The sequence below is a fragment of the Paralichthys olivaceus genome, chromosome 9 (assembly GCF_024713975.1).
Source record: "Paralichthys olivaceus isolate ysfri-2021 chromosome 9, ASM2471397v2, whole genome shotgun sequence".
Lineage (NCBI taxonomy): Eukaryota > Metazoa > Chordata > Actinopteri > Pleuronectiformes > Paralichthyidae > Paralichthys > Paralichthys olivaceus.
In genome coordinates, this window is record NC_091101.1 from 22,302,924 (window position 1) to 22,319,052 (window position 16,129).

General features: G+C 40.2%; 2 protein-coding genes across 3 annotated transcripts; one reads left to right on the forward strand and one right to left on the reverse strand.

The window, feature by feature from the left end:
- The first annotated feature begins 2,891 nt into the window (after positions 1-2,891).
- Positions 2,892-10,750, forward strand: ctso (cathepsin O). Of its 2 annotated transcripts, XM_020080860.2 has the most exons (8): positions 2,980-3,300; positions 3,938-4,043; positions 4,310-4,434; positions 7,067-7,234; positions 7,524-7,645; positions 9,060-9,223; positions 10,307-10,399; positions 10,524-10,750. In XM_020080860.2, exons 1-8 carry the CDS (start codon positions 3,013-3,015, stop codon positions 10,556-10,558), a joined length of 1,101 nt encoding a protein of 366 aa, XP_019936419.2. In that variant the 5' UTR covers positions 2,980-3,012; the 3' UTR covers positions 10,559-10,750. The 2 variants fall into 2 exon arrangements, with proteins under 2 accessions (XP_069387481.1, XP_019936419.2); XM_069531380.1 differs by lacking the exon at positions 10,524-10,750 and having other exon boundaries at positions 2,892-3,397; positions 3,897-4,043; positions 10,307-10,515.
- Positions 10,667-16,003, reverse strand: tdo2a (tryptophan 2,3-dioxygenase a). Its single transcript, XM_020080743.2, has 12 exons — positions 15,823-16,003; positions 15,599-15,701; positions 15,383-15,473; positions 14,959-15,029; positions 14,340-14,467; positions 14,028-14,214; positions 13,736-13,843; positions 13,506-13,617; positions 13,252-13,309; positions 12,703-12,782; positions 12,270-12,360; positions 10,667-12,012 (listed from the first exon to the last, which is right to left on the reverse strand). The coding sequence occupies exons 1-12, from the start codon at positions 15,855-15,857 to the stop codon at positions 11,859-11,861; spliced, it is 1,218 nt and encodes a 405-aa protein (XP_019936302.1). The 5' UTR covers positions 15,858-16,003; the 3' UTR covers positions 10,667-11,858.
- Positions 16,004-16,129: the final 126 nt, after the last annotated feature.

The following is a 16,129-nucleotide window of genomic DNA, read 5'->3' on the forward strand; positions in this document are numbered from 1 at the left end:
CTCGAAACGTGCTGAAATTCGGTGTGGTTGTGTGGCAGGCTACCCTTGACTAGTCATGACATTCCCAAGTCTCTATGACTTTCAGAAAAAAAGTTATTCACAAATATCTTCTACTTTTTTGTTTAGATTTGGTGGTTTTACGATTTCCGAAGGTCGTAGAAGCTCGGGGATGGTCCCAATGGATCGGGCATAGCCACATTAGTGGCGATGGAACCAACTTCCAAGTCTCTATGACCTTCAGAAAAAAAGTTATTGAAGAATATCTTGACCTCCAATGGGTTTTCATTCCTAACCCTAGTCACAACCCTAACCCTAACCCTAATCACAACCCTAACCCTAACCCTAATTGCAACCCTAACCCATATTCACCATAGGGTGAATAACTCTGCGCTGCTTGCTCGAAACGTGCTGAAATTCGGTGTGGTTGTGTGGCAGGCTACCCTTGATTAGTCATGACATTCCCAAGTCTCTATGACTTTCAGAAAAAAAGTTATTCACAAATATCTTCTACTTTTTTTTTTAGATTTGGTGGTTTTACGATTTCCGAAGGTCGTAGAAGCTCGGGGATGGTCCCAATGGATCGGGCATAGCCACATTAGTGGAGATGGAACCAACTTCCAAGTCTCTATGACCTTCAGAAAAAAAGTTATTGAAGAATATTTTGATCTCCAATAGGTTTTCATCCCTAACCCTAACCCTAATCACAACCCAAAAAACAAACACTAATCACAACGCTAACCCTACCCCTTCCAAAGGTCGTAGAAGCTCGTGGGTGGTACCAATGGATCGGGCATAGCCACATTAGTGGAGATGGAACCAACTTCCAAGTCTCTATGACCTTCAGAAAAAAAGTTATTGAAGAATATCTTGACCTCCAATGGGTTTTCATTCCTAACCCTAATCACAACCCTAACCCTAACCCTAATTGCAACCCTAACCCATATTCACCATAGGGTGAATAACTCTGCGCTGCTTGCTCGAAACGTGCTGAAATTCGGTGTGAGTGTGTGGCAGGCTACCCTTGATTAGTCATGACATTCCCAAGTCTCTATGACTTTCAGAAAAAAAGTTATTCACAAATATCTTCTACTTTTTTTGTTTAGATTTGGTGGTTTTACAATTTCCGAAGGTCGTAGAAGCTCGGGGATGGTCCCAATGGATCGGGCATAGCCACATTAGTGGAGATGGAACCAACTTCCAAGTCTCTATGACCTTCAGAAAAAAAGTTATTGAAGAATATTTTGATCTCCAATAGGTTTTCTTCCCTAACCCTAACCCTAATCACAACCCAAAAAACAAACACTAATCACAACCCTAACCCTAACCCTTCCAAAGGTCGTAGAAGCTCGTGGGTGGTACCAATGGATCGGGCATAGCCACATTAGTGGCGATGGAACCAACTTCCAAGTCTCTATGACCTTCAGAAAAAAAGTTATTGAAGAATATCTTGACCTCCAATGGGTTTTCATTCCTAACCCTAGTCACAACCCTAACCCTAACCCTAATTGCAACCCTAACCCATATTCACCATAGGGTGAATAACTCTGCGCTGCTTGCTCGAAACGTGCTGAAATTCGGTGTGAGTGTGTGGCAGGCTACCCTTGATTAGTCATGACATTCCCAAGTCTCTATGACTTTCAGAAAAAAAGTTATTCACAAATATCTTCTACTTTTTTGTTTAGATTTGGTGGTTTTACGATTTCCGAAGGTCGTAGAAGCTCGGGGATGGTCCCAATGGATCGGGCATAGCCACATTAGTGGAGATGGAACCAACTTCCAAGTCTCTATGACCTTCAGAAAAAAAGTTATTGAAGAATATTTTGATCTCCAATAGGTTTTCATCCCTAACCCTAACCCTAATCACAACCCAAAAAACAAACACTAATCACAACGCTAACCCTACCCCTTCCAAAGGTCGTAGAAGCTCGTGGGTGGTACCAATGGATCGGGCATAGCCACATTAGTGGCGATGGAACCAACTTCCAAGTCTCTATGACCTTCAGAAAAAAAGTTATTGAAGAATATCTTGACCTCCAATGGGTTTTCATTCCTAACCCTAGTCACAACCCTAACCCTAACCCTAATCACAACCCTAACCCTAATTGCAACCCTAACCCATATTCACCATAGGGTGAATAACTCTGCGCTGCTTGCTCGAAACGTGCTGAAATTCGGTGTGGTTGTGTGGCAGGCTACCCTTGACTAGTGGAGGGAAAGACATGAATGCAGGAAATCAATACAAGCGATGCTAGTGAACGGCCTATAGTTTTTTTGTTTTTGTTTTACCGTGGCAACGTTTCTGAGCCTATAACTACTTCATTTCCTCCCTACCCTCCCATACTGCCACACACACACACACACACACACACACACACACACACACGAGTGAGAGTAAACAAACTGCAGCTTTAATAAAAGTATTTTTTCCAACAAGACCCTCTGTATGTATTTAATTATAGATTAAGATAGAGTTTGTGTGTTTGTAGTCGTCATTTTGGTATAAACTTTGCTCGTCCTTAAAAGCATAAGCTCCATTGAAAGAAAAAAATCTGGACCCCACTAATTTCTAAACCCTGGCTACGGCCCTGAATATGCCCACTCACATATTCTACCATTAATGACAACAACTTCTCAACTCATCCGTCATTGCTGCTCCCTTCATCTCTATCAGATATCTTCTTATGTACAAATACTTTGAACATTGACACACTTCTCCATTACTTGAAAAACTGTTTCTTATACTCAATGTTGTAAACACTTTAGAATTACTCTTGCTGAGGATGAAACTGAGGATTTCACACCTTGTTAAGAATCTGTGAGACAAATTGTGATTTGTGAATATGGGCTTTACAAATAAAAATGGATTGATTGATAATAATGAATGCAGAATATTGTATTATAATAGTGTGAAATTGAAACGTGAAGTGTTCTTGAGAGACCTTCAGTAGTCTTTAAAACATCCTCCAGCCTCTTCCCTGTAAAACTTTTACTTTCGCCTGTTGATCTCTGCGCATGCGCCAAACCCCTGCTCCTCTTCCGCAAACACCGAAACGTGTCGTACGTGTAATGTTCGCGTGTTTCCACCTGACGCCTCTTCGTCAAATGAGGGTTCGTCAGGTGTTCGTGTTGGTCGCAGTCTCAGTCTGCTCGCTCGTCTCTCCTCTCCGTGTTCTTCGTGTTTGCTCGGATGAGACTGAGAACACGTTGAATTCTTCTGATTTCCACTCGTTCAGAAAACAGTTTCAGCGCCAGAGCGACGTCAGCAGCGAAGAGTTAAACCGACGTCGTGTTTATTTCCAGGTGAGATTCAGATTCAGAAGAGACGCGAAGAAAAACTACTTTGAACGCAACTTAGGCGTACGTCACTGCAGACCACGCCCACTCAGGTACATGAACGGTATCGTGTTTGGTGGAAACTTCAAAAAGTTTACAAAAGTTGTAACTTTGTAACTATTGTCCATTAAAAGTTCAAATCACCAGTGGTGCAAAGTGACAGTACATAATACTTGCATACAATTTAGATTTGTCCTCCTAGTTTTACTTTTACATTAAGATTTTACATAAAATTGATTTGGATGGAGATCATCTACCCACCAAATATAAAACTGTCTCGTCTCTGATGTTTATCTTACATGCAACTTGTAGCAGATAGTTTTTTTTAAATATAATTTGTAGGTATAATTATAGCTTCAAATGATTTTTAACCAGATACTAGTATGGTACTCCACCAACAACCTCACATAACTATATATTAATGTATCGATATTAACAGTATAGCAATGCAATATATATATATATATACTTCTGTTCATCTGTTAATCTCTGCTGTCCCCTTCTCATTATTATTGTTTACAACTTGTTTTGATGCACTAACCTTCATTCTTCTGCTCCTCCAGTTGACTTCACAGCTCCTAATTCTTTATTTGTGTCATTACAGGACGCTAGAAAGCGACAAGCATACCTGAACTCATTTTCCACTGCACCACAGTCTGCAAAGTATGGCATCAACCAGTTCTCTGACCTCTCGCAGAAGGAATTCAGAGGTAGACTTCAGTGTAATAACTTAACACTGTTTTCATATTTTACATTTGCAGGATTGAATTAGCAGCATGTGCTGTATCTTTCTTTATTACATCTTATAAAACAGCTGAAAGTGCTTTATCGGGTGATAAAGTTCCACTCATTTAGTCCAGTGGATTGTTTTAAATGTTTCTCATCATCCTGGGGGACTGTGCTGAATCTGCACAATCATTGTTTACATGCATCTTTGTATCCTGGGGTGACTTTGAACAGTATCTGTTTTCCACAGATCTCTACCTGCGAGCGAGTGCCGACAGAGCTCCACACTTCTCTGGACCGAAGACAGAGGGGCTCCCTGCCAAGTTTGACTGGAGGGACAAAGCAGCAGTGACACCGGTCCGGAACCAGCAAGCAGTAAGTTTTGCACAGACAGATGATAGATATACTATTACTGCTGATAGGAATGTAAACAGACCCTGTCGGGCACGTTCAAACAAATGACTTCATTAAAAATGATTATATTCACATCCATCCATTCTCCCCTTTGAAAGTTGTGCTTGTGAACACCACAGACTGTATATAAAGATGGACGACGTGTCTTAATTTCCTCGTCTTGTGCAAGAATGAAGCAAAATTATCCTGGATTGGAGCACCGCCATCTTGCACTTTTGACATAATTTGGAGCCAGAGTCTGCATCAGTGATCGGGGTGTGGAGTCAAGTTATCAAGGTCGTGCAGACACATGCTTGATCAATCACTTCTCAGTCTCAGACTAAGAACTACATAAAATGATCAAAAAACATTGTAGGAAACTATAACATGTATTTTGACTTTTTACTTTTTTGTTTCATGTCTCATGTACTAACATGGATGAGGTGTGGTTTATTACCAACACTGCAGCCAGTCACGAGGGGCGATCCAGAAGATTTGGCTTAATTTTTGGGAGCTGTCATGTTGTCCATCTTTATTTCCAGTATATGGGGATGCCTCCTAATTGACTGAAACATCCAGGGGCACTGTTGTCTTCATGCCTCCACATCACACAGTACGATCAGCTTCACAAAATCATAATTGGACATTTAGGGACAACACAAGGAAACTCCCTCCCTTCACACAATGATGGTCAAACATGAAGTAATAGAAAGCGAGAGACATTTCCGGGCTAAGGGGGACTTTAGTAACAGTAAAGGAGGTGAAATGACAAAGTAAGTCATTAGGTGTGAGTTTTGCTCGGCGTGCAGAGTGGACCTGGGGACAAAAACAGGGAGCGTGTTAGTAAGATGGAGCAGTTGCTCGTCCTCGCAGGTTCACTTTCTGCTCTTTTTGTCCTTTATCTCCTTACTCGGTTAATTTGCCGTCGGGGAGGATATTTTCTCAGTAAAACTGTTGTCCTAAGGGATAGACAGGGATAGCCCATATAGCGAAAAGCCAAAGTGATAACATATTTTTTACTCTCTTGAATTCAGGTTAGGCTCACCACTCCAGGGAGCTCTGCCTGTACATGACCACTCTCACCTACCAGCTTCCTCTCCTGCTGTTTTCTGCACAGATTTTTTTTCACACCCTCTGCCTGTAAAGCTACCTGGGCTAAGTTTCCACAAAAGACAGAAATATGTAGAGACAGGTTATAAAAAATGATAACATTTTTATTTAACCTTTATTTAACCAGGAAAAGTCCCATTGAGATTAAGTTACAACATAAGACAAGAATTAAGGTGCAAAGCAAACCACATCGGCCTAAAACATCCACATCCCAGCGATTCTAATTCCTGGTCTTTTAAAATGGATTTAAAAGCTTTCAATGATATCAAATCACTTAGTTTAAAAACATTTTGTAAAATATTTCAGTCTGCTCTTTTTTCCCAATCTCTGTACGCACGTCTGGTACAGACACCATGTAAAAGTCTGTCGATACAATCCGTCACACTTGTGTGTGATGTAAGAGCAGACGTAGGAGGGAGACATCTCATTAATGCTTCTTGATTGAGTTTCCCTTCCTCATGATTGCTACTCAAGTGCTTTTAAACATTTTCAAGGAGAGAGCGAATATTACTAATATTTTGTCTAATCAGCAAAAATGACTGATTTTCCTTTCAGTATTGATTTTTAAGACATGGAACCATATTGAGCAACAAAATATTGGATTTTTACACAGAGGATTTCATCTCAGTTATGGGAATTTATGCTGAGCTGAGCAAGTAAATAGAACTTAGTGTTATGCTGGGGGTGAGAAAAAATGCACTGGATGTTTTCCTCTGAGTGGTTTTAATCTCTATCAGACATGAAGCACAAGATAAGTTTTACTGTCAAAATATCTCAAATAATCCTCGACTTTAAAGCTTAAGTACATTAACTGAAGCAGAAATAATGATTTTCCTCTCGTCAGTTTACCTGAGGCGTTTCTGTCAGTAGATGGCAGCAGAAAACAATTAGTCACAGTTGACTCAGACTGGTCAGGATCATTTCACCTCGTCTCAGTGTAGATTAGATCAATCAATCCTCAATCCAATTTTATCTGTAGAGCCCATACTCACAAATCACAATTTGCCTCATAGGGCTTAACAAGGTGCGGCCTCTTCTCTCCTTTTCTTCCACAAGAGGAAGGAAAAACTGCCAAAATAACAACGTCTTTCAACAGGAGAAAAAACAAGTGTGGGATCCCTCTATTCCATACATACAACATCCATAATTAAAGAAAGTGTCTAACATAATGTTTAAGGTGTATAAATATACAAATCTTGATTTAAAATGTCAAACAAATCTGGTTATTATTTCCAAATATCATCACATCCAAACATATTAAAATCTTGAAATGTATCTAGTGTTTCTTCCCACAGTCCAACTCTTTTTGAAAATGCATTTACATTTTGTGCTGGCCTAAAAACTCAAAGCAAGATTTTTTAATATACAGAAATGATTAATCCAGTAAGGTTGCAAAGTTCTGAGACCAGCGGTTCAAAGGAAAGTTTCCTTTAGCAAAACACTAAAAATTTAATTTTCTCTCGCCATGTTCTTTTTTTAATTACGATAACTTTTGCCTTTGCAGTGTGGGAGTTGTTGGGCTTTTAGCGTGGTAGGTGCCGTGCAGTCCGCCCACGCCATCGAAGGCTCGCAGCTGGAGCAGCTCAGCGTACAACAGGTTCTGGACTGCTCAATCAAAAACGAGGGATGCAATGGAGGCTCCCCACTCAGGGCTCTGAACTGGTTGAAACAGGTATGTGTTGCAACATATTTCACACTGAAACAGAAGCAGTGCAGAGTTAAAATGACCCTTCCAGTACTTCACATACAGGAGAAGAAGATATACCAGTGTTCTTTTTATCAAATTTATTTGAAGTAGTGAAATATGTAGTCGCACCAGGCAAAGTAAGACCGCTGCTCTACATTCATAACATTCATAAAAAAGGAAAGTGCCTGTACCCGGATCTGTCACAAACAAGATGAATGAATATTTTTTATTCAGATAAAACACTTGCTGAGAAGGACTATTTTCTTTCTTCTAGACCCGGGTGAAATTGGTGCCTCAGTCTGAGTATCCCTACAAAGCCAAGACAGGAATCTGCCATTTTTTCTCCCAGTCACATGACGGCGTTGCTGTGAAGAACTTTGCTGCACATGACTTTGGGTAAAATACACGTTTTACAAGTTGTCCATGAGCGATAAAAGGTGAAAGTCACAAGTGGTTTTCATAAAGAATCAAGGACAGAGAGGGACAGAAGGGGATTGGTCCTGCTTGGTGACACACCACAGTGTTTACTGTGTCAACACAGCAGGAATTGCTCAGTAGCACAGAGGTTCTTAAACTTGGGGCCGGTTGTTTTGGCCCAAAGGTTATCTTGAGTTAAACCAAATTCAGATCATCTTCAGTATTGAACAGTGACTCTCACTCATGAATATGAAATGTATGCATAGTTCACATCGACGTCCTCTGTTCGAGACGATGAGGTTTTTATTTAGATAACAGAGTTAAGTTTATTACACTGAACCAGCCAATTGCCTCGCATTTCTTTCTTACATAAAAGTTACAGATGTAGATTTTTTTGGTTAAATTTGTAAATATAATTATATCCTAAAACATAAACTAGATCACGTTTAAATTCACTATTTCTGTAATATTTGATCTGCACCAAATTTCACACACTCAAATATCAGCCCCCTAAACATGCCAGATATTTTTCATCAAGATTCAGAAATTATTCTCTGAAAAAGAAGAAAATGTTGAAAGAATGCCAAATATCACTTTATCAAAGAAACATCAGTCCTTGCTCTGCCCCCTTAATTAAACTTGTTCTTTTCTGTCCCATATCGACTTCTTCCACAAAGTTGTCTGGTCCATCATGTAGTTTTTGCACAATCCTGCTAAACCAACATACAAACGCAGATGAAAATATATCCACTGTGGCAGAGGTCATTATATGTAAAGATGCAGCCATTATCAAAGCTAGTAAATGTCACGGTTCTTCTAAGATCAGAGTGCAGGGTCGATTGTAGTTTGTTAAGCTGCTGAAATTGGACACTTCTCAGGGGTCATGGCGAATTCTTAACCTTGTGATAAAGGGGCTCATAATATAGAGGTTTATTGCTGCAAAGCAAAAGAAAAACATGATCATAAACTTTCAACAAATCCAAACTTTACCTCCAGATGAATTGGATGTGAAATGGCTTTATAGTTTTGGGACCACCTTAAACTCCATGACCACATGTTGCAAAGAATGGTATCACAGAGATGCACAGTGGGAGTCATTGCCTCATTGAAGGACAGGATGGGGTGGAACAGAGAAAATGTGCAATGGTTGGTTAGAAACTGCTGCAACGATTGAAATAATGAGAGGAAGTGGAGGAGGGTAGATGAGAAACAGTGCAGCCTTGTGAAATGTTGAACTTAACATCAACTTTACATCCATTACTGGAAGTGTGAAGACTAATATATTCTCCAAGCCCCTCAACTATATTTTACATGATAATACCTCCAAATGCTGTGTAATCGCATGTTCAAACACGTCACCCCCAGAGCACAGTTTTCTTTCTCTGTTCTTCAGTGGTCAGGAGGAGGCCATGATGGGTCAGCTGCTGGAGCACGGTCCTCTGGCTGCCGTCGTGGATGCTGTCAGCTGGCAGGATTACCAGGGAGGAATCATCCAGCACCACTGCTCCAGCCAATGGTCTAACCATGCTGTTCTGGTGGTTGGATACGACACGACTGGTACACATTGCCCCCAAACACATGACACAGAATCGTAATTCAAGAACAAATGGGATTTCACATTTTCCTGGAGATAATACTCTCCTTTTTGAGGTCAAGAGAGTTTTGCAACTGCAGGGCCTGTGTAAGTAATTTAAAGTAAATGCACCAGGAAAGATTTTTGTGAAAGACAAACCAACTAAATCAGCTTTAATCACAAGTTGCTGCTACTGCACGGAGCCGAATGTCTCATCCCCCCAATTAGTTGCTAAAACAATAGGAGATGGAGAGGACAATTTATTTTAACAAGCTTTTTAGCTAATGATTGAATCTTAAAGTTCTAATTGTGTCATATCGAATGAGATGTCTAATTGCAGGGTGAGCTATAGTTTCACGCTTCCAGCAAAACTAAATGTGTTGATAATTAACTTAATATTGTAGTAATGTTTTTTATTCAGTTGTGTTAAAAGATATCAGCCCTCATTTCTAAAAAATCATTGAAAGAGCAAGGAATAAATATCTCACCCTATCTGTGAAATATCTGAGAAAACAAGACGATTAATAATCATTGCAGGATTTGCATTTTGTAGATTTAACATGTTTCGCACTTTAGTGTGTAACCTTCCTGTTGGGCCTCTGTGTACACAGTGATCAGAGAGTGGCTCGGCTGGTGAACATGAGACTCGTGTGTGCAGCTCTTGACGTCACGTTCACAGATTTCTAAGTATAGAAGCTCTGATTATTTACACGGTTTTAACTCTTGAAGCTCCCTGCGCCGAGTTTAAAAGACCAAGTCTGTGTGAAATTATTTAAAAAGGTTAATAAGTAGTTTTGTAATCAATACGTGTTCTCATCCTTCTCACAGATTTTTCTCTCTTGACACTCTTGACACACAGCGGTATTTTATATTTTCCGCCATTAATTATTTCACACACCCACTTGTGTTTGTGGGGTATTACACAAGGATATGAGTGATTATGTAACGGTTCAAAGTGGTCACAGCGACACACACACACACACACACACACACACACACACACACACACACAGTGCTCCTTTATCCTGTAAATAATTCATTCCTGAAATGCATGTTGTCTGTCTTAGGGGATATTCCATACTGGATCGTGCAGAACTCCTGGGGACCCACATGGGGGAATGAGGGTTATGTTTATATAAAAATCGGTGGCAACATCTGCGGTATGATCTTTGCCTCTTTTCATTCTCCGCTCATATCTCCTTTTACTTTGGTGCATGATTGTCGCTGTACCCACTGTCCCCTCGGAGATTAATACAGCTTTCTTTTCTTTTTTTATCATCCCAGGTATTGCAGATTCGGTGGCAGCTGTTATTCTTTGACAACATTATGTGCAAGCAACTGTGTGTGTGTGTGTGTGTGTGTGTGTGTGTGTGTGTCCACATCTTCACTGCTGCCAAAACCAAAACCAGTCATCTGCCTTCAAAATGTCATTTTAAATAATGTTTCTCTTTATTGAAATGTCACCATCTTGCATCAGTAAAACAAAATAAATCACTTCATACGATGATAAATGTTGAATGATAACTGAGCGATTAATACACTCACCACTGTAAAACCAACAACAAGATGCACTGTACAAAATGTGTATCTTAAATACATAAGGTTATACAAGTCATGGGTTATATAATAATCAAAATAAGCTATACAGAGATGATTTAATCATTACATAAATACATAACACAATCCAACACTATATAGAATACTATACAACAGCTACATTATTGACATTATGTACAGATTCAATGGTTTGTTCTATTGTAGATCTTGACGTTGATTGTTTACGCAGAGGTTTCCACTTGAGTCATGTCTGAGTGTTCAGAAATAGTTTGCTCTCTGACACCGTCCTCATGCTTTGTTATTTAAAAAACAAACAAAAGTCTTCATCGCCTCCAGTTTGATCAGCGCTCTCACCGATCCATTCACTGTCAGGTCAGTCACAGGGAATTTGCATAATGTTATTGAGAAAACATCTAAGCGAATCTTATCAAGGAGCCATCTGCTGTACTCATGACCAGTCAGGATCAGAGATTGGTGCCAAAAATTGTTTACTCTGGCCATTTGATTTAATCAGGGTCAGATGCACGATGCAGCTAATGAACTAATAATTTCCTTTTTTTTTAATCTCTTTTTTCAAAGTAATTTTGGGATGTGCTGTTAGTGTCAGAGGGAAAAGTTTCTACCTTTGCTTGCTTAACAATAAAATGTACCAGTTTTGTTATGTTTCTGAATTTAGACAAACTTCCTAGAAAACCAGCTTTAACTTGTCGCTCCTTGTCTTATGTCCTCCTTCAGCATCCTTTGTCAACTAGGAAAAACATCAATTTGAAACTCAAGATGCCCACAAAACACATTTGTCTGTAACTGTCATTTATAATCCTAGAGATAAGATATTAAGACTGACCTAATTAATTCCTTAAAAATGCATTCTCAGGTACACCAACCTGATGTGTAGCTCATTAGACTGCAACATTATGTTCCCTAGCATCATAATGTGTTTATTTGTTGACCACCTATCCACCTACGCACCTGCCGTTCTCACTTTTCAGCTCAGTGAGGCCTGTTTTTTAGTTAAAGAAAAGAAGCCAGGGCAGATGAGCGAGCTGCTTCCTCCCCATCTCTCTAGTCGGAGTCCTCACTGCTGCAGTAGGAGCTGTCGCAGCACTCGGCCATGTACAGGAAGGTGTGCACATTGGGATTCAGCTTGGGCACCCAGTGGCGTGGCACCAGGAACGTTGCCAGGTTGAACAGATCCACAAACACCTTGTAGCGGTCACTAAAGGTAAAGAACATAATAAATGAAACATGTTACAGTATAATCAAGTATCTGTAAGAAACGATTGCTGCTAAAATGCAATGGAGAAAAAAATGAATACAGTTTGTGCATGTCTGGATGAAATGACCATATGGCAGGTAATTTATATAAGCACAGAGTATCAGTGTCCTGTCCTTATCCAAATTAACTCTGAAGTGTTTGAGATACTTGTGTGTAAAATGTTTAATCAGTCGGCTGAAGTTTACAGCACACAATACCTGACAGTGGATCTCAGGTAGTGGTAGCCGGAGGAGCCCCCCGTGCCGGCTTTGCTGCCAATCATACGATGCACCATGCATACGTGATTATCTGGAACAGAAGATAAAAACATATCCATTGTGATGTGTGCAATGTTTGTGGCTGTGGGTGTTTTCATCCCAGCTGTAAATTGTTTGGACATAAGAGAGACGTGGATCGATAAGAAGTGATGTCATGGGAGCAGTGTTGTTGGGCTGATCAGCAGGCGTGGAGGAGATGTTATGAGAATCTTCTGGCTATGAGTTCGTGAACTAACTTTAGTTGTGTTAAGTCCCCTGTAAACCTCTGGTCTCCTGCAGAGATTAATCTCCCCCACCATCCCCCCCACATTGTTTCTGTTCTGGTTCACTGGCGAGTGTAGACAGCAACTGACAGATTCACTGCAGCACTTACATCTCCATTTTGTCATTAAAGTGTCAATATCCATGAGGGATGTGAGCAGCTGGAAAGGAACCTGGAACCTCGGCTCCTCCCTGAAAAGTAAAGAGAATGTTTTTAGGATTTTAAGGATCCATTTGTGTCTTTGTGGTGTTGATGGCAGTTATAAAAATAACCTATTCAATACTCTGCAATTCAATTAACAAGGTAAACCCTGGAGTTTTACATTAATTATCACATTTTGGTGGCTGTCATGACTGTTGACACTCACAAAGCCTTAATGACCGTGATGGCACATTCCTGCCACACAGCTGCTAGATACCACATGACAGGGTTTTTTAAAAGGGATGTGACATGGAAACTTTAGAAACCCTGCTTCGTCAAGAGCGAGCACTGACATGTTCCTAAGCTGCACATGAAAACCCCCAAATGTCCTGTTGATGTTGTGGTCAGCAGAGGAAGCTTACAACTGTGAATCTGAAGCAGGAATAACACAAATGCAGCACGTCAACACATTCACGAGACAATTAAAGGTGAAGAAATTAGGTTGTAAAAACCACAAACCTGTAGAAGTTGATCATGAGGGCGCCTTGCAGAGCCTTGTAAGAGATCCGCCTCTCACCTTGAGTGAAAAATGGAAATATGAGTAGAATGAATCGTCTCTAATTGCCTAGTTTTATGAGCTCAAACCCAAATGTTATAAATCATGATGTAATACACAGCAGAGGCGCAAAATCAGATCGCAAACACAAACGTGAGACTCAGGATTACGAGGTTCGATTCATTTTACAGATTTTGTATTTGCAGCGAGCTCTCACCTTTGCTGAGGAGATGATCATGTCGCTTTTCATCAAACAGCGAAGTGAAGAGCTCTTTCTGTTTGACCAGCTCCTCCATTATTTCCTCCTTTTCCTCAGAATCTGGCATTGTCTTTTTCCCCCCCAAAAAAACACAAATAAAAATAAAATATCTTGTCAATCATCTGTTCACTCCAAGAAAAGCAAATATATGTATTTTTTTCCCCCTGAAAGCTAGAGTCATCTCCTACCGTGATTTTCTCCTTCTCTTGATTCAGCCCATGAAATATATTGATTTCCAGCCTTTCCCAGAAATTGAACCCATCCACCTCCAAGCCCGGAGTTCTCTCCAGCCACTCCTGGGAAGAACAGGCCAAAGGTTTTTTTTATTACATTTCTACCCTGTTAAGTCGCAGATGAGCTTTATCCAGAAAATCAAATGGTTGAAAAGAAAAAACACAGATTTACAGTGTGATAAAATGACTCGCTTCAGTCTACTTAATCTTAAATTCATGATTTTATGCAGGTGTGGTGCAGCTGTACCTCGACCAGCTTCAAGAGTGTGGGCTCCTGCTCACTGGCCAGCAGCATCTCACTGTCATGACCCTTGAAGTTGTCCCTGTAATGGCGTCTGTTGTATGGAACCCTCAGGTTGTCCGGGACCCCGATTTTGTTTTCCAGGAGCCGAAACTGAAGGCTTTGGAAGCCCGAGGCTGGTGACAGGTATTCCCTGCACACGAGCACAAACACACAGAAGTGAGCATACATGCACACAGCACAGACAGTGAGTACTGTACATCTCATACATTTTTTAGAGCTGAAGCAGAGATGCCCAGAAGTTATTTGTACACTCACCTGAAGTCAAAAAAGTCCAAGGCTGTCATTGTTTCCAAAACAGCAAACTGGTCAACCAGCAGCCTGAATATCATCACAATCCTGTGGATGCGAGTGTTGACTTTGAGCATGTTGCGTTCGTCTCGGACCTTGAGGAGAAGTGAAATGTGTCGGGAAATAATTAGCAGTAGCAAATCTTGTAAGTACATATCCTGACGCAGGAAAAAAAAATCTCATTACTGAAATAATTAGTGTCTGACTTTTGGCATTGCTCTTATTCCAATTTAGAGAATCAGTCTGGGTGATGAACAAAATCTTGTTCGCCTTGAACGAACTCTAAAGCCAGAAAGACTTGAATAATTCTTATTGAATATAAGTTTCTCTTCAACAGGGGTGCAGAGAGATCTGTCTACCACAGTGTTTCTCCTCTCTGATGAGTATGTTCTCCTCAGATCAGTTAAGTTGTTCTACTTCATGTTTGCAGTGTTCAGTGTTCGATACTGACAACTAAAACATGAACATTTTAAATGTTCTTTCCTGTGACTGAATTTGTATCTGAGACCTAAAAACCAGGAAAAATATGTCTGTATTTCATACACGATAATTCAGGCTTCGTGTGAACTTGGAAAACTTGACTTACATGTCCGCTGATGAAGATCTGTCGCACTGAATCAAGTTCAAACAAAACCTGTTTGAACCACAGTTCATAGGCTGGAATATAAAACACAAAAAGGTTTATTCATCATAAATATTTAAGTGTCATATTACAAGATTAATAAGTCAGCGGTCAGCCGGGGTGAATTCGAGCCACGTCACAATGAAGTGGTTTTCTTGTTTTTAGACTAATCCGTGATAAATCTGCTTCTTGGTTTTCACTTTACTTCATTTGCGTTTGTTTATTTATTTTTTTTATTCCATAAGAGCTATTTCTAGATTTTAAAGATTCAAAGTCCCACATTTTCTGATTCTGCACTTTAAAGACTAACTACATGATTAGACAAACATTTTACTTCTGTGTGAGCTTTAGTAAAAAATACGATTAACCTCCTCGAAGCTCATTTTACCTTGATGGGTGACAATGAAGAGGTGCTCATCGTGGATCTTATTTCCCTTCACTTCACTCTGCAACACCTGGGCTGTGACTATTCTGTCAAGCTGCGTGTTGGAAAGAAAGAAACCATTTGACTCAAAAACAAAAATTTAAAAAAATAAAAAACAAGTTCCGGTACTTGTCTTTTATTTAAAAAATCCAGGCACATGTGGTCGCTGGTGTTTTCTACCTGCAGGTAGTCCCCATAGATGATTCCTCCTTTGCTGGCCTTGTTCACACCTGCCTGAGCGGCTTCCTCCTCGTCCTCATTCGGAGGCTTGTTTTTGAATAACCTGCAGTACGAAGAGACAAGTTCTGTTTGTTATTTGTTTTTTCCCCCTGGATTAATGTAATGCAAACCAAATCAAATTCCATCACAGCTCTGTTTTAGGTGCAGGAACAAACGTAACGTACAAATGCCTCTTCTCAAAGTACGGACATCCACTCATGACTCGTCAGTAGAGATGTTTTCTTCTTCCTTGGATAATATTTACTAAAACTGTCTTCAACACGAAGCAGATTTTTAAATACACACCTCGTCCAATCGCTCACGAGGATACAATCACCATCCGGCCCGCCTCTATTTGCTTCATGTTTACCTTGAACCGGGACCACCTTCTGGACTTTGTTTGACATGCTGAAAGACCGGTCACAAGACACTCTTCAAATAACAAAATGCACAACAACAATATACCAGATACAGTGGCTCAAAAAACTCACA